Source organism: Gadus macrocephalus, chromosome 14 (genome assembly GCF_031168955.1).
Source record: "Gadus macrocephalus chromosome 14, ASM3116895v1".
NCBI lineage: Eukaryota > Metazoa > Chordata > Actinopteri > Gadiformes > Gadidae > Gadus > Gadus macrocephalus.
In genome coordinates, this window is record NC_082395.1 from 1,919,318 (window position 1) to 1,937,223 (window position 17,906).

A 17,906-nucleotide genomic window follows, 5' to 3' on the forward strand; every position below is an offset into this window, starting at 1 on the left:
GCTATATAAATAAAGTTGCCTTGCCTTGCCTTGCCTTTAGGACGTCCCTGTAACCCTACCCCCCCCCCCCCCCAGAGCAAAGAGCCCCTCCCTGACCCCGCACGCGTCTCAGTATGTGTGTGGATATGCTAGCGCAGTGGTTCCCAAACCTTTCCTACTCGTGTACCCCGTCTGAAATATTTATCAGCCAAGTGCCCCCTCACTGGCACAAAACAAATTTGATAAGACAAGAAAAATGGAATGAACATATATAATGTATGTGTATAAACATGAACATTAAAAGGGTGCAAATACTCTTTATTTAGTGAGAAACGTGGGCCTCTGCTTCATGCAACTGTTGGCTAACTCTCCCCACCAAGGAAGCACAACACCTGGGGAGAGTCAGAGCGTGTACAGCTGAACCCCATTACAATACCCCCCCCCCCCCCCGAAACCGACGACATTTTGGTGTTTCTCGACGCGTTTTATTTTTCACAGATTCTCCTTTTTCCGTGTTTTCCGATCTATGTTTCAACCACTTGTCCTTTTTCTCGATTTTATATTTTCTATCGTTCAGAATTGAGACTTGCTCGTGGTGAGAAAAAAATTGAAAATTCACATTTTTCTTATTTTTTAAGTAACTGTGCCCCCCCCTGCGGTACTCCAAAGTACCCCCACTTGAGGACCACTGTGCTAGTGAACACCTGTGTGCTCTCCCCCTGCAGTCTGAACGGGCTGCGCTGGGTGACCAGCGAGAGCCCCGAGGTCATAGGTCACGTGACCCAGCTGGACCTGAGGGACAACGGCCTGGCCTCGCTGGACCTGAGCCCCCTCGGCAGCCTGGAGACGCTGCACTGCCAGCGCAACCGCCTGCAGACGCTCACCCTGAGCGGGCTCGGCCTACGGACGCTGCAGGCCGCCAGCAACCGTGAGTCCAGCAGAGCAGGGGCCCTCAGCCAGGTGGGGCCAGTGGGGCCCTCAGCCAGGTGGGGCCAGTGGGGCCCTCAGCCAGGTGGGGCCAGTGGGGCCCCCAGCCAGGTGGGGCCAGTGGGGCCCCCAGCCAGGTGGGGCCAGTGGGGCCCTCAGCCAGGTGGGGCCAGTGGGGCCCTCAGCCAGGTGGGGCCAGTGGGGCCCTCAGCCAGGTGGGGCCAGTGGGGCCCCCAGCCAGGTGGGGCCAGTGGGGCCCCCAGCCAGGTGGGGCCAGTGGGGCCCTCAGCCAGGTGGGGCCAGTGGGGCCCCCAGCCAGGTGGGGCCAGTGGGGCCCCCAGCCAGCGGGGCCAGTGGGGCCTGGGACCCCCAGCCAGGACGGCCAGGCAGTGTTGCCAGATTGGGCCCGATTTCCCGCCCAATCTGGCAACCCTGGGTGCAGCACGCTGCACCCAGGGTTGCCAGATTGGGCAGGAAATCAGGCCCAATCTGGCAACACTGGGGCCAGGGGGGCCAAGGGGGCCAGGGGGGCCAGGGGCCGGGTCCAGTGGGTTCTCCACGGGGCGTCCTTGGTCTACTGGTTAAAGAGTTGAGACCGGTAAGCTGAGGGTGGCCGGGTTGAATATAACGTGGACGGGGGACGGGACGGGGGGTAGTAGTGTAGCGGATGAGGTGCCCCTTGAGCAAGGCACCTGAGACCCCCGGGTGCTGCCCTGCGGCTGCCCACTGCCCCGGCTGTGCCGGTGTGCCCCCATGTGTTCGCCGGCTCCCGGATGGGTTAAAAACAGACAAAGAATTTCAACCAAAAGGGGACGATAAAGGGTAGCTTGACTTAACTTTAACATTCACTGCATCTGAAGGACGTTGGTTACTGTTCAACAGAGGCAGGGGAAATGTTTTTCGGACAAAATCGGATTTATAAGCATCTTTATCTGCTCTTAGGCCTCAACATGGTCAACATCTACCCTGTCCCCAACCAGCTGACCAACTTGGACCTATCACGGTGAGTTCTGGCTCGATTGGTTAGAAATACATGTTTTATTTTAATAGAGGTATGAAGTTTCCCCCAGGCAAAACATTCCCAGTGTCAGAGACATTATGAGGGCCTTTACCATGAGCATTACGCAAAACATTATGAGTAACACTTAACGTCCACAATGTTTGCATTTAAGTGCTTTAATGTATATGAATTCAAAAGAGTAGGTGTTGTGGTTATTCCTATAACCACTATATTATATATGTATCTTGTGACTTTATGAAGACCCAGCTCTTAGTGTGTGTGTGTGTGTGTGTGTGTGTGTGTGTGTGTGTGTGTGTGTGTGTGTGTGTGTGTGTGTGTGTGTGTGTGTGTGTGTGTGTGTGTGTGTGTGTGTGTGCTTGTGTTTATGTATTTGTGTATGTGCGTGTTTGTGTGTGCGTGCGTGTTTGCGTATGTGCTTGTGTTTATGTGTTTGTGTATGTGCGTGTGTGTTTGTGTGTGTGTGTGTCGGTATGTGTGTCTTTCTTTGTATGTGTCCGTATATGTGTGTGTGTGTGTGTGTGCGTGCATCTCTGTGTGTGTGTGTGTGTGTGTGTGTGTGCGTTTGCAGGAACCAGTTGGAGTACCTTCCGGACTGGGTGTGTGACAGCAGGAAGATGGAGGTGCTGGACATCGCCCACAACGCGCTGACAGAACTCCCGTCCAGGTGCCCGTTGTGCGATCACACTTCAGTGTTTGGTGGGCGACCTCCCGCTCCGACCTTTGAGCTCCGAGAGCAGAAGTCTCTATCAGTGCCCCCTACCTCTGCACAGTCATTAGTATTGGATTGTGCTGGAGGGCAGAAGGTGGACGTGAGGGCTGCAGGTTTACAAACACCTGCGTTCAGTCATCAGAGGTGGCACGACTGACGTTGGCACAAATAACCACCCAATAACCAGTAGATCAGTCATCATAATGAGACAACCCAGTCCAAATGTAGTCAGTCCCAGTCAGTCCCAGTCTGTCCCAGTCAGTCCCAGTCTGTCCCATTCAGTCCCAGTCAGTCCCAGTCAGTCCCAGTCTGTTTAACAGGCCTTGGTACGACCATATTGTTCAGTAGGCTGAACAGGTAGGGGCCACTGGGACTCAGAGCTGAAACTGGTTGGTCATTGAGGGCCAAAGCGGTGAAGGGGTGATGAGCCATATCCACTAACATCCACCACTCGTTAAAGAGGAGGATAGACTCGGCCCAAAGGTTCCGGGTTCAACGTCTGCGGCCTGCCGGCAGCATTCCCTGATCTAGATCCCTAACCCCTACCTGCTCCTTAAGACCAAGATCTCTCTGTCTGGGTGAAGGGGCCAAAGGTTTATTAACCGTGAATAAACAAAATATCATATAACATTATTAAGTCTGTCAGTTGTGCACCAGGGTGTGTACTGAGCTCTGGAGTGGAGGTGCTCTTCCCTCTGACCGTGGGCCTCTGACAGGTTACTGAACAGCATGAGTCTGAGGAGGCTGCTGGCGGGGAACAACCTCCTGCAGGCGCTCCCTGAGCTGCTGGACCACGTCCCCCTGGAGGCGCTGGACCTCCAGCACAACCGGCTCAGCAGGCTGCCCCACAGCCTCTTCTGCAAGGCCCTGAAGTAGGCCTCTTCCTCCCTGTGTTCCTCCTCCTCCCTGTTCCTCCTCCTCCTCATCCCGGTTCCTCCTCCTCCTCCTCCTCCTCCTCATATCTGTTCTTCCTCCTCCTCCTCCCCCTCCTCCTCCTCCTCCTCCTCCTCCTCCCTCCTCCTCCTCATCTCTGTTCCTCCTCCTCCTCCTCCTCCTCCTCCTCCTCCTCTCTGTTCTTCCTCCTCCTCTCTGTTCTTCCTCCTCCTCCTCCTCCTCCTCCCTGTTCCTCCTCCTCCTCTCCTCCTCCTCCTCCTCCCCCTCCTCCCCCTCCTCCCTGTCTCCTCCTCCTCCTCCTCCTCCTCCCTGTCTCCTCCTCCTCCTCCTCCTCCTCATCTCTGTTCCTCCTCCCTGTTCCTCCTCCTCCTCATCTCTGTTCCTCCTCCCTGTTCCTCCTCCTCCTCCTCCTCCTCCTCCTCCTCCTCCTCCTCCTCCTCCTCCTCATCTCTGTTCCTCCTCCTCCTCCTCCTCCTCCTCATCTCTGTTATTCCTCCTCCTCCCTGTCTCCTCCTCCTCCTCCTCCTCCTCATCTCTGTTCCTCCTCCTCTTCCTCCTCCTCCTCCTCCTCCCAATTTTCTTTCTCAGCTCCAGATATGTCAGAACTAACTGATGTTGCTGAACTGTGTGTGTGCTAAATCGGATAATGAGTGTTGAACGCTGGCTTGTGGAAGGCAGTAACATGAGCTTTAGGCTCCCTGCTGTTTACTGTGGGAGATCCCAGCCTCGTCCATTAGGATCAGAAGCTACGGTCCTCTAATGTAGTGGCAGCCTTCAATGGTCCTCACCACTGATCACTCAGTCCCTACTCTGAGGGAGGTCTCTCTATCTGTACGACCTTCTAAGGATTCACAGTGGAGACCTGAATAGGGAAACAATTCTACCGTGTTTTACAGTAGACCTTAATTTAATTAATAATGAAGGCAAACCACAATAGTGTTTAGAAAAGTTAAGAAAGGCATATTTTTGCAAAGTCCAAATCATCCAATCTTTTAAGGACACTACTATACTAGTATGTCCTATTTAAACTATACCTTAAGCATTAATACTGTAAAGCCTTCTCCTAAGATTCAACCTCACACCCACTCTCTCACTCTCTAACTAATCCCGACTCTTTCTCTCTTTTCTTTTCCTCTATCTCAGCTTGAAATACCTAAACGTGTCAGCCAATACGCTGGAGACGATCCCCCCCAGCAGCCAATCAGAGGAGAGCCTCAGCACGCTGCAGGAGTTGTACCTGACGGGAAACAACCTGAGCGAGAGCGTGGGGGGACTGCTGGTGGGCCACCCGCGCCTCCGGGTCCTCCACCTCGCCTACAACCAGCTGCTCTCCTTCCCCGCCAGGTGCTCTGGAGACGCTTGCACCAGGAAACGCGTTTCCTTTTTAATGAGCTGGTTTGCTAACGATGACAGGCCTCCTGCTTTAAACCGCAGGGAGGCCGACTGATGATCGGAACGTTGAAGGAAGACTCGCGGCCTCTCCCAAACACAGGTTCTAGTCAGAAAGCCAGACCTAGAATCTGTCTAGAATATAATATAATAGAATATAATAGGCTTCTATTCTATTCTATTCTATTCTATTCTATTCTATTCAGATCTAGAATCTGTCTATAACTAACCCACATCAAACCTGTTGCACTGCTACAGTAACCGCCCTCTGTAGCCACACGTGGGCATTGAACTGGTAAACCAGGCTTAGCGAATGGTAAATATACTGCATTTATACCGTGCTTTTCTAACCAGTGGCCACTCAAAGCGCTGTACAATATTTCCTAACACTCACCCATTCATGCACACATTCACCCACTGACGGCGGAGTCAGCCACGCAGGGCGACAGCCAGCTGGTCAGGAGCAGTCAGGGTGCGATGCCTCGCTCAGGGACACCTCGACACTCCGGGGATCAAACTAGCAACCCTCTGGTTCCCAGCCAACCCGCTGTACCTCCTCAGCCACATGCCGCCCTCCCACGTGCTGTAGCCTGGGTCTGGCTCCGTGGGGTTACCCTGGTGCTGGCCCCTCTGTCTGGCCCCTGGGGTCGGGCCCCTCTGTCTGGCCCCTGGATTGACTCCTGTCTGTCTGTGTGTGGCAGTAAGCTAAGCAGGCTGGAGCAGCTGGAGGAGCTGAACCTGAGCGGGAACCGTCTGAGGAGCATCCCTTCCACCGTGGCCCGCTGCCCCAGGCTGCACACGCTGGTCGCCCATAGCAACCTCCTCAGCACCTTCCCCGAGATCCTCAGCCTGCCCGAGATCAAGGTCAGCATCTCCCCCCGGACGACACACCATCGGACACGTACACGTGTACGCACACGCGTGTGAACACACGCGTGAACAAGCAGAGTGTGTTGTTGGTAGTGTGTGTATGTTTGTATGGATTGTAGGGGTGGAACGGTTCACAAAATCCCTGCTTCGGTTCAGAGAGAGAGAGAGAGAGAGAGAGAGAGAGAGAGAGAGAGAGAGAGAGACAGAGAGAGAGAGATCTTGTTCTTCCTCCCGTCCAGAGAGGGCAGTCTGCTGCCCATCACACCTGTGAAGAGGAGGGCTCCGGTGAGCCTCTGTTCATCTCTCTCAGGCTCAGCTCGGTACCTCCTCCACTACCTGACTCCCCCCGGTGTTGGTGCACTCTTGGGCTGATGAGGGCTTTATGGATCGGGGGTTAGCTCAGGGACTTCATCGGGTTCCCTCGCCCGAGCCATTAGCAGCTAATGCCTCGGGCGATCGGGGGCTGAGCAGAGAGACTCACAGCACTCGGCCTCCCTCAGAAAGAACGATCATCTGGTGAGGAGAGGGGCGGCAGATGAGTGGAAGGCCGCCCTATGCTCCCAGTGGTCTGTACGAGTCCCTCGTGATGCCTCGAGGCCTCACCCGTGCTCCAGCGGGGATTCAGGGTCAGCTGGTGGACAACGTGTTCAGGGACCTCTTGAACCGGTTCGTTATGCTCGTCTCGTCCCGTGACGAGGAGACTCATGTGAAGCAGGTCCTCCAGGCTCTCCAGTGTCTCCTCCACCATCAGCTCTTCGTCAGGGCTGAGGTGTCGACTCCACGGCTCTCGAGTTAGACGCGTGACTAGTTAATAGACAGAGCAGCGGGAAACAGGGTGCAACCAAATCTTTTAGGGTGCCACCAAACACAAAGGTTAGTGGCCCCAGTGGCACAAGTAGAAGATGTTAGTCTCGAGCCCTGCTGGGTCAGCCATAACTATATCTTATGTTTATTTCTAACAAAATTACATTTTGTCCGAAATCTGTGAGGCAAATGAACCGTCCGATACATCCCGAACTGTGACCAGCCAACCCAACGGCCTGGATTCTTTACTTGAACCCCTCAATCCCTGACGAATTCACAAATAATAATTGGCTTGTCCTGTGTGTGTGTGTGTGTGTGTGTGTGTGAGTGTGCTTGCGTGCACATGTGTGTCTCTGTGTGTGTGTGTGTCTCTGTGTGTGTGTGTCTGTGTGTGTGTGTGTGTGTGTGTGTGTGTGTGTGTGTCTGTGTGTGTGTGTGTGTGTGTGTGTGTGTGTGTGTGTGTGTGTGTGTGTGTGTGTGTGTGTGTGTGTGTGTGTGTGTGTGCGTGTCTCTGTGTGTGTGTGTGTGTGTGTGTGTGTGTGTGTGTGTGTGTGTGTGTGTGTGTGTGCGTGTCTCTGTGTGTGTGTGTGTGTGTGTGTGTGTGTGTGTGTGTGTGTGTGTGTGTGTGTGTGTGCGTGTCTCTGTGTGTGTGTGTGTGTGTGTGTGTGTGTGTGTGTGTGTGTGTGTGTGTGCGTGTCTCTGTGTGTGTGTGTGTGTGTGTGTGTGTGTGTGTGTCTCCTTGTGTGTGCGCAGTACGTGGACCTGAGTGGTAACGAGCTGAGTGAGGTGGTGCTGTCCGACCCGCTGCCCCCCTCCCTCCAGGAGCTGGACCTGACGGGGAACAGCAGCCTGGTTCTGGAGCCCAAGACCCTCAACCTCTTCAGGTGAGGAACACCCCCAACCCCCCAGGACCACTACAGCCCCCCCCCCCCCCCCCAGGACCACTACAGCCCCCAACCCCCCAGGACCACTACAGCCCCCCCAGGACCACTACAGCCCCCCCAGGACCACTACAACCCCCCCAGGACCACTACAGCGCCCCCAGGACCACTACAACCCCCCCAGGACCACTACAGCCCCCCCAGGACCACTACAACCCCCCCAGGACCACTACAACCCCCCCAGGACCTCTACATCACACACACACACCACAGGACCACTACCCCCCCCCCCCCCCCCCCCCACCTCTATGATTCAGGCTTCAGGTTGACCATGCCCCCCCACTGTGTCCGTGTGCAGCCACATCACCACCCTGAAGCTGGACCAGAGGGCCGGGGGGGCCGCGGGGGGGGCCCCCGCCCTGTGGAGCCACGGCTACTCAGAGACCAGCGGTCAGAGGAACAAGTGAGCTCTGCACTAACAACGATAACAGAACAACACTAACTCATCCTCAAGGTCATCCTACAGTGTCAAGGGCACACGCAGAACAGGACAGCACGACAACAATAAGATAAAAAATAATAACAATACATGTGCACACACAATTAAGTTCCAAGCCCTTTCTGTCCATCTGTGTGTGTGTGTGTGTGTGTGTGTGTGTGTGTGTGTGTGTGTGTGTGTGTGTGTGTGTGTGTGTGTGTGTGTGTGTGTGTGTGTGTGTGTGTGTGTGTGTGCATAAATATATGTACCGTACGTCTAGCCTCAGTAGAGATGCTAACCCCCTCTCTGGCTCAGGCTGTGTGTGTCCGTTCTGTGACCGTACGTCTAGCCTCAGTAGAGATGCTAACCCCCTCTCTGGCTCAGGCTGTGTGTGTCCGTTCTGTGACCGTACGTCTAGCCTCAGTAGAGATGCTAACCCCCTCTCTGGCTCAGGCTGTGTGTGTCCGTTCTGTGACCGTACGTCTAGCCTCAGTAGAGATGCTAACCCCCTCTCTGGCTCAGGCTGTGTGTGTCCGTTCTGTGACCGTACGTCTAGCCTCAGTAGAGATGCTAACCCCCTCTCTGGCTCAGGCTGTGTGTGTCCGTTCTGTGACCGTACGTCTAGCCTCAGTAGAGATGCTAACCTCTCTCTCTGGCTCAGGCTGTGTGTGTCCGTTCTGTGACCGTACGTCTAGCCTCAGTAGAGATGCTAACCCCCTCTCTGGCTCAGGCTGTGTGTGTCCGTTCTGTGACCGTACGTCTAGCCTCAGTAGAGATGCTAACCCCCTCTCTGGCTCAGGCTGTGTGTGTCCGTTCTGTGACCGTACGTCTAGCCTCAGTAGAGATGCTAACCTCTCTCTCTCTGGCTCAGGCTGTGTGTGTCCGTTCTCGCCATGGACCGCTTCGGAGACGGGCTGGGCGCGGTTTACGGCCTCTTCGACGGCGACCGCAACGAGGAAGTGCCCCGCCTGCTGCAGTGCACCATGGGAGACGTGCTGTCGGAGGAGCTGCAGCACTCCAGCGTGGACCGCGTGTACATGAGCAACACCTTCCTCACCTCACACAGGTGAGGAGACGCACACGCCCTCGCCTCACGGGGACAGGATCGCTCCATACCTGGGCGTTGCAACACACGGTGTTAATCTTAAAGATAGTACTCACTATAGTGCTCAAATAGTATGCATCTTGTAGCATCTTACCCTAGCTGTCTCTGTTGTACACGGGGAATGGGTTAACCTAGTGATTGTTACTTGGCACTTAGTTCTATGAGCATCCTTAATGTACTATACTTCTTCTGAAAAAATGTACTTCCTGCCTAATGTATTTTTTTGTAATGTACTTATTGAGTAGAGTGTATTGTGATTGTGCATGTACTACACTCTTTGTGTAGTTATATCGGTGTCTTGTGATCCTGTGTGGGATGGGCCACTGACTTGTGGCATGACGCGAAAACAAATCAGATATTGTGAGTGGCTCTGGGTGAAAGCGTCTGAATGTGACGGTGGTACCGACCCTGTTGGCTGTTCCGGGGACAGGAAGCTGGGCATGGCGGGCCAGAAGCTGGGGGCCTCCGCCCTGCTCTGTTACATCCACCGGGAGCCCTCGGACCCCGGGGGGGGCCACCTGCGGCTGACCGTGGCCAACGTGGGCAGCTGCCAGGCCGTGCTGTGCCGCGACGGCCGGCCCCTAGTCCTCTCCAAGGTCCTCACCTTGGAGAGCTGCCCCGAGGAGATGGAGAGGGTGAAGAACGGCAAGTCCATCATCACCGAGGTAACGGGTCCCGCGTTGTGCCCCGCAAGCCAATCGGAGGCTGCCCTGGTACGGAGCCCGACCGATATAGGATTTTTAAGGCCGATACCGATACAAATATTTTGTGATTTAAAAATCCGATATGCCGATATATCGGCCGATATATATATATATATATATATATATATATATATATATATATTAAAAAATCAAGAAACGCGCAACAAAACAAAGAGATTTCCCTAACATTGGTTATTTGTAGTTATCCTTTAAATCCTTTTCACTCTCAGCTAACACGTAACAACAGCAAAACTGGACATGGTTGTAATGAATTAAGTCATGCTTATCGACTTTAGAGAATTGATGGGGATGTTCTTTTAATTGTTATTGACAGTTGCCAACTTACCATGAACACACTTGCACACATGAACAACACCGATGATCTCCGTCGATCTCCGTCGGGCTCTGGCTCTGGCTGAATCAGCGGGTTTGGGGCGTTAGAGCGCCCTCTGGTGGACAAACTTTTTTTTAATATTCATTTATCGGCCATTATAAATGCCGATACCGAATAGTTTGAAAAATGCCTAATATCGGCCGATAATACGGACTGTGCTCTGTTCCCCCGCAGGACAACAAGGTGAGCGGGGTGACGGGCTGCTCCCGGCTGCTAGGCTGCTCCTACCTCTCCCCCTGGGTGCTGCCGGACCCCTGGGTGCACACCGAGCGCCTCTGCTCCCAGGACCGCTTCCTCATCCTGGGCAACCGCGCGCTGTTCCAGAGGGTCTCGCCCCGGGAGGCGGTCCGCACGGCGCAGACCGCCGCGGACCCCGCCGCCGCCGCCAGGAAGCTGTGCTCGCTGGCGCAGAGCTACGGCTGCCGCGACAACTTGGGGGCGCTGGTGGTGGCGCTGAACCTCGGGGAGGACAGCTGCACCTGCTGCCGCCCGCACCCCCCCGCCACCGACGGGGGCGCCGCCCGGCCAGCCCCCCCGCCCCCCCCCCCTGGGGTCCTCAACGCCGGTGACCCCGGGGGCCGAGGGCCCGCCCGCCCCTCACCCCGGCGGCGGCGGCGGCGGCGGCGGCAACGGCGCAGAGCCTCGGACCTCGGAGCCGGGCAGCGAGGCGGGCCCCCAGGAGCCGCCTCCGCCCGGTCCCCCCGCCGCGCGGCCTGAGAGGCTCTGCAGCCTGCACCCGGCCCCCCCACAGGGGGGAGGGCCCCTGGGGGCCCCGGCCAGGGGGCCCGGCGGCGGCGGCGGCCCCCTGCTGTTCCAGCGCCAGCCCCCCTCCAGCGCGGCGCACTTCCCCGGGGGGCTCTCGGACAACGGGCTGGACAGCGACGACGAGGGGCCGCTGGACGGGGTGACCGCCAACGGCCGCCGGATGGAGGTTGAGGCGGACATCCACTGCTGCGCCTTCCAGCTGCGGCCGGGGGCCGCGGAGCGCTCCGGCCAGCGGGGGAAGGTGCGGCGGCAGAACAGCGTGGTGGTGTCGGCCACCAACGGCTGCCTGCTGGCCGTGTGCGGCCGGGGTGGGGCCTGCCTGAAGAAGTCCCCCTCCGCCTCCAGCCTGGGGGCCAAGAAGCTGCCCAACGGCTCGGTGGTGGCCCCCCAGGACAGCCACAACCTCATCGAGGTGGCCCTGGAGGCCCCCAGGAAGAAGTCGGGCTACTTCACCGCCCCGGCCCAGCCGGACCCCGAGGACCAGCTGGTGGTGCCCCCGGGCCTGGAGCAGGCGGTGCGCGAGCAGCTGAGGGCCCAGGGCCCCGGGGTGCCGGGGGCCCCGGGCCCCTCCACGGCCCCCCCCGCCAGGGACCCGGTCTGGGACCCCCCCCACGCCCGGGCCCCCGGCCTGGTCCCGCTGGCCGGCCCCGCTCGGCAGGAGGTGTACGACACGGCGCTCTAGAGGGACGGTCCCACAGCCCCCTCTAGCGGCCGCCGGGGGGACTGCAGGGCAGAGGAGCGTCTGCTGGGAGCTCGACTCACAACGGCAGCGGCGACAGGAAGTAGGTTAAAGAACTAGAACGTGTTGAAGTGGCGTCCACTTTCCATGAAGGTCCATTGTGGAAAGAATGCTGGCTATATTATATATATAGAGAGAGTGGGACATCATTTCAGGACACGTTCGACTTGAGTACATTGATCAAACATAGCAAAAAATATCAGCAACATTTCCCTTTACTTGTAAAGTAAGTTTATGGCGCGTGAACAAAACACACGTTGTTGGTCTGGAACGTCCTTCCCCAAGGGATGCCGGACCGGAGAGGAGAGGATAAAGTGCCTACCGCAGAGGCTCAAAAGCGTTACATGGCCGGTCCAACACTGGACTTTGTTCTCCAGAGCTTCCCGCCTCGTCTTGTGGCAGCAGAGGAACGATGGTCTGACTGTATACTGGCCGACCCACACCAGGTACAGCAGTGAGGGTCAGACAGAAGAGCCCTTAAAGCCTTGCTGGGTGTTTCTGGTCTCTCAGTTCTGCAAAGTAACTCTTCACTTCATAATCAGAATTAGAAATATTTTATTGCCAAGGAAATTTGCACATACGAGAGAGTGACTGGGTGAGGTTGACATACGAGAGAGTATATGGGTGCGGTTGGTGGATGGAACACTTGGAACAACACGATGCAACGGAAGGTTTTAACCGAGCATAAAGAGGTAAAACTAAATAGGAAGTTAAAATAATTGCACACATTGGTTGATCAGAAACATTTACAAATGCAAAAGTGTAAAAAATTAACCAATTCATCAAATAACAGAAATAGAAGAATAAATAGCTTGTAATTTATTGGACTAAGTCAAGTAATCTGTGATGACAAAAGGTGCCAGAGATGGTTTCAGCATTCAGCTCTGAATCAAATAATCCAGTTTGGAGTTTCAATCAAGCAGCCAAAACACAGACAAGAGATTAAAACAAATATCTGTATTCATTGAGTTCTATAAATCCAACGTAAGTTTGAAAAAAATGTAGTGTGTGATAAAGGTGTTGATTAGTGAAGAATACATTAAGTTATTCTTGGGTGTGAGGAACATATATTTACAACTGGAGTTTACAGGCAGAGTGAGCCATAGCTTTAAGAGTACTGAAACCTGTTCCACCCCACACCAATTCAGGTGGGGGAGTGGAACTGAAATCTTTATTCACCATCAACTCTGGTACCACTGGGATTACAATGCTGATGTTTTTAAGATATGGATAGAGGTAGGTGCAGTGCTTTCACAGCACCTCTCGGCGGATGGCCAGGTGTTTCATTACTGTTGAGCGAGAGAAGAACAATGGTATTTTACATGTGCCTCTTCAGATCTGGGGAGATCTCCCGTCTCACAGATCGACGTGTGTGGGCCACCTTGAGACCGCCCCAACAGTGTGTCAGAGGTGTACAGAGTAACTAACTATTAATGAGTGACAAACAAGTACCATCTTAATATTGGTACCTCACTCATTAAAAACACAGAAGCACTGCATTTAAGTTAGAGTCGATCCATGGCTGAGATACTAGTAAGGAACTGACAGGAGCTGCAGTCGTGGAATGAGTTTATTTTGGTTCATCGTCATACTGGGCTGTTTTACACGTGTTCCAAAGAGCCACGTCTGTTTTCTGGTGAGAGGTTCCTTCGTTTCAGAGGACAGGTGAGGGTAGCAGGGTTCGCGTCGACCAGAGGGGCTCAAACCAACCGATCGATACTGTAAACTGCTACTTCAGATCTAACCTGCTGACAGCCATCTGTTATAGAACTGATACTCTTCTTATGAAAGGTGTGATGTTCTGACACTAGTATTACGTCTATTTGAGTTAGAGGCTGATAACTCTCTGCATGTACTTAGATGTCAACCATACTATACTTAAGTCCTTATGGAATATCTTACCAAGCATATTGGCAACCTATTACCAACTATAATGACTTTACTACCTACATTAGTGGGGACATACCATTGCTTAACAGCTCAATCGTGCCAAATACTGTTGATTACTTACCGATACACATTTTAATTTGCCAGTACAAAATCGTAGTGTAGTGGCCTTAGCGTTCTGTTGTTGTCGGCTGGAGGTTTCAAACAATAATGTAAATGGTCCACTTACCAGTTACATTATGAATTATAATTTTAGTATTTGTCTCTCATCTTTCCACCTTATGACCACAATTTATCTAACTAGGACTGGGTCCTTAAGCCTTATTTTTAATTTCAAAGCATCCTCAACACAATATATTTCACACTGTTCAAAGCACTTTGTATTTAGAAAAAAAGGATTATATTCAAAGTCATGTATATATTTATCAGTGTTAATTTCCTAATATGCACAGTCTCTGCTGAACATATCATGTCCTTTTAAAGAGAATGTAGCCAACGCGGGATTCATATGAAGAGACCATTTTTATGAACCTATGGAACAGAATATTGTTAACACAATATGTTCATCGGGTTTAGAAATCGCTCAAAATTGTGCTATTTGTTTGCAATTTGTATTGTGTGCTGATTAATCAAATCATAACAGAATCTATATCAAAATTAATACATTTATTGAGATAACATGAGTGAACTATGTGTAAGGGATTCTCAGCAGCGAGTTAATCACAGTTAGGATGGTTTTCCGTATCACAGATTCATTCTGGAACTCTTTCACGAACTCTTTCACATATGACGAGGAGGGCGACGCTTCTCATGTTGCTTCGAGACAACGAAGCACAATACCGTGTAGTAGTGATTCACAAGAGCGCCTTCCTGCAGGAAACATGAGTTTGTAAGAACAATTCCCTACCTTTGAGATACGTTCTCACACATGAGTTGCATTCGTTCTGCCAGGGTCCTTCCACCGTGGAGCGACTTTGCACACATTTGCACACCTCGAACATTTTCACTTTCATTGCATTTCCTTCACTGCAAACCTTAGTAAATGCCGAAAGAAAGGACTTGTTTTATTTGACCTGATTATTGTGCGCCTTACATAAATTCCCTTACATAAATATGCAAATTGTCATCTCTATGTATGTATTTTTGTTTTGCGCTACCTTACCTACAACATAAAATATATATTTCTTATACTTCTTATAAGAAAAAGTGAATTATGGTGTGCACGTCATATCTATGTGTATGTACGTACGTGTGTGTGTGTGTGTGTGTGTGTGTGTGTGTGTGTGTGCTCATGTCAGTGCACGTGTGTGTGTGTGTAAAGAAGATTGCATCGTCTGCCATGTTTGATTTCTGAGCAGCAGTCTTGAAAGACGAGTCACACTTTGCCAATGAAGAGTTCTATATGCTACGTTGCTTAGCTGCAGCATTCAGAACATGTCTGGAAGGGGAATGACATGTACGACCAAAAAAGCCTTAGTTAGTCAGATCAATGCATCTACATCGGCACATTCCACCTTTGTTTCTTGTGAAGCATTAAAACATGAACCACCTGTCATACTGAGCAGTCTGCTGTTTTCTTCTGATGAGTGTACTCTGGTTCATTCCAGCATGAAGGTACAATTTTTATGGTGAATAAATTGCAGTTTCAGCTATACCTCATTGAAGGGGATGTATTGGATGCTGCCATCCTTCACTTTTAGAAGGCTGTATTACGTAGATAAGGCTTTACATTTAAGCCAAGTAATACAAATACATGCATCATGAAATACCTTCATTGTGTATACAGAATTCCTTTTTGGATTACCCTGTAGTCATTCCCAACGTGTGATTCAGCATATTGGATTTGACGTTCCAAAAGAAGGTTGACAATGACTTAATAAGGTGGCAATGTTTATTAACAAAATAACTATTAGAAAAGTCCCTGCATTGTTCCCTTCAGCATTATCGATTCTGTTGTGTGAGAAAGGATTTACTCTCCAGATCAATCATAAAACTCTTAAAGAATTGATTCACCAGGGACGTCACAGTAAACATGATGAACAGTAACATAAGGAAGGGCTCAGAAACGGCACCGATACCACAACAACAGCAATAATATAAACAAACATAAAATTGAATTATAAAACATGAACTAAGAAAGTTATTACAATTTAAAATAGATGCATAATGGTGTTGATCTGTGTGCGCTTTGTTCTCTGTAACAACCTCCACTCTCCTCCTTCTCAGTACTGCGTCCCAGACGTGGTGACCTCTCCTCCAGAGCACCTCCTCTCCTCTCCTCTCCTCTCCTCTCCTCTCCTCAGACGTAGTTACCTCTCTCCTCCGGTCGAGGGCCATCCCTTGACTCCTTCGAGCGTCTCCTCTGCCGTACCGACCTGAACGCCCGGATGGCCAACACCGCCCCTACGGGGAAGACCGCCACGCCCAGAACCCCAAAGAGCCCCCCCGCGATGTCGGCCCCGTTGTACTGGCACTTGAAGCCCTCGTGGCCCTTACTGGCGTACATCCTCTCCCTCTCCTTACACACCGGGCTGTCGTACGTCTCCTTCAGCTTGATGAAGTAGAAGGCCAGGGAGGGGATGTAGCCCAGCCCGATGAGGGCGTTCAGCAGGGCCTCGCCCAGCAGCAGGGGGGGGCAGCGGTAGAACATCCGGAACACCCCCAGAGCCAGCAGGCCGCAGGCGTAGGCCATCAGGGCCCCCCCGCAGGCCATGGTGAAGGCGTAGGGGGGCGTCTTCAGCTGGTGGAACATCACGTCCAGCTCCTTCACGCGGGCGATGTCCGTCCCGGTGAAGGCGTTGGCGCCGCCGTAGTAGTAGTGGTACAGGGAGCCCAGGCTCGCTAGGTCCACGTAGCCCCCTTTGTTGCTGTAGGGGACCCCCGCACAGATGACCAGCAGCAGGTTCACGAAGACCTCCAGGATCTGGCAGAGACCTGGACCGGGAGAGCAGCGGGTGGGGAAGGGGTTGACGTTTACATTGAGGGCGTTTAGCAGACGCTTTTATCCAAAGCCACTTACAATAAGAACATTTGTCAGGAGGAAGAGAAACGACAATATATCTCTGTCGGTACAGTAAGGATGTTCATAGAACCAAGCGCCAAGCACTAACAATCACTAGGTTAACCCATTCCCTGTGTACAACAAAGATAGCTAGCAATCACTAGGAGGAACCTAGGGTTCCTCCGAGGGTTAGAGTTTCTAGGCTTACTATGAGTTAAATAGAAAATAAAGGATTTTACAGACAAGGAATGGAACCAGGTTTGATGTCTTTCTGAAAGGGAATATATATTTAAACTCCTGCTCAATACAAGTATCTTGATTTATATTGTTCATACCAAGAAGACCAATTTACCTAGTTTTGATTTATCAAGAATGTTGTTGGACGTATTATCGTATTAAATAGTTAAACACGTCTATTTTAAAGTTGAAATGTCCTATGGCCTAACTTTATGATACAATTCTGCCAGCATCATTCACGGAAGGTCCACTCGCCTCTGCTGGATAAGATGAATCTGAGGTTGTAGAGCGCCTGTCTGTGGTCGTCATACTCTTCTTTAAAAGGAAAGACTGGAGTCTCCTGAGACCTGCAAGAAACAACACGTTTGATGAGAAATAATATAAATGTATGCAATACGAGATTAAGACCAGACACATCGAACTGATCTGTACGAGTTTTCACCACCAGGAGGGTCTTACCCTCTCGAGGGTGCTTCGTCTCGGCCGTGTCTGTCAGCATGGGGCACGTCGGACCCGTGGAACTCTCTCCTGGTTCGGTCTCTGTCGAACTCAGATTTCGGTGTTTCGTGTGTCCTACGGTCGGTATAACCATCATCCTCCGGGTGTCTACTCCTGTCTGCCATTCTCCCTTCTGACAAAACTAAAAAAATAATAATAATCGGGAAGGAATGTGAGTTAACCACCTGTTCACGAGTAGTAGATTAATAGGACCTAATTAGTTAGTTTTCATTATACCTGTGATTCTTAAAAAGTGAAAGGTAACGTGCGGGTGTGTGCTCCGAAGAAGACCGATGCCCTTCCTTTATTTAATGAAAAAAATGTAAAAAATTAAGTTTCAGCGAAACTTGTTTTGTTCGAGGCTCCGCCCCCTGCAGGCTACACCTTTCCTGGCCACGCCCCCTGAAGCCTACCTGGCCACGCCTCGCCCAGAAGACTCATCTCTACTATTCAATTAACACGGATTGGACCAACATTGCTTTACATGAATTAGTCGTTTCCTTGAAACTAAAAACTGAGTTTTTATAATATTGCACAACAATATTGGACCACCAACTGCTGTCAGCCAAATAAATCCCATCTAGTAGGGTTATAATTGTATAACGTGTAGGTTTTAATAAAAGT

At 52.0% G+C, this 17,906-nt stretch overlaps 2 protein-coding genes and 1 long non-coding RNA gene across 3 annotated transcripts in view; 1 reads left to right on the forward strand and 2 right to left on the reverse strand.

The window, feature by feature from the left end:
• The window catches only part of phlpp2 (PH domain and leucine rich repeat protein phosphatase 2), a 25,124-nt gene extending 13,522 nt beyond the window's left edge, over positions 1 to 11,602 (forward strand). Inside the window, exons 8-19 of the mRNA XM_060071979.1 lie at positions 705 to 907; positions 1,849 to 1,909; positions 2,496 to 2,591; positions 3,353 to 3,508; positions 4,674 to 4,874; positions 5,621 to 5,783; positions 7,347 to 7,477; positions 7,833 to 7,937; positions 8,824 to 9,018; positions 9,488 to 9,722; positions 10,330 to 10,707; positions 10,739 to 11,602. Of these exons, the coding sequence (XP_059927962.1) occupies positions 705 to 907; positions 1,849 to 1,909; positions 2,496 to 2,591; positions 3,353 to 3,508; positions 4,674 to 4,874; positions 5,621 to 5,783; positions 7,347 to 7,477; positions 7,833 to 7,937; positions 8,824 to 9,018; positions 9,488 to 9,722; positions 10,330 to 10,707; positions 10,739 to 11,602 (2,788 nt within the window). The remainder of the gene's footprint in view (positions 1 to 704; positions 908 to 1,848; positions 1,910 to 2,495; positions 2,592 to 3,352; positions 3,509 to 4,673; positions 4,875 to 5,620; positions 5,784 to 7,346; positions 7,478 to 7,832; positions 7,938 to 8,823; positions 9,019 to 9,487; positions 9,723 to 10,329; positions 10,708 to 10,738) is intronic.
• Positions 11,603 to 15,419: 3,817 nt separating this feature from the next.
• Positions 15,420 to 16,544, reverse strand: marveld3 (MARVEL domain containing 3; the record flags this gene model as incomplete). Its single annotated transcript, XM_060071980.1, has 1 exon — positions 15,420 to 16,544. A coding segment is annotated over one exon (699 nt), but the record flags the coding sequence as incomplete, so codon positions are not given.
• A 235-nt stretch (positions 16,545 to 16,779) lies between these two features.
• On the reverse strand, positions 16,780 to 17,678 carry LOC132471945 (uncharacterized). Its single transcript, XR_009528951.1, has 3 exons — positions 17,520 to 17,678; positions 17,244 to 17,424; positions 16,780 to 17,131 (listed from the first exon to the last, which is right to left on the reverse strand). It is a non-coding gene; the product is annotated as an uncharacterized LOC132471945 (long non-coding RNA).
• Positions 17,679 to 17,906: the final 228 nt, after the last annotated feature.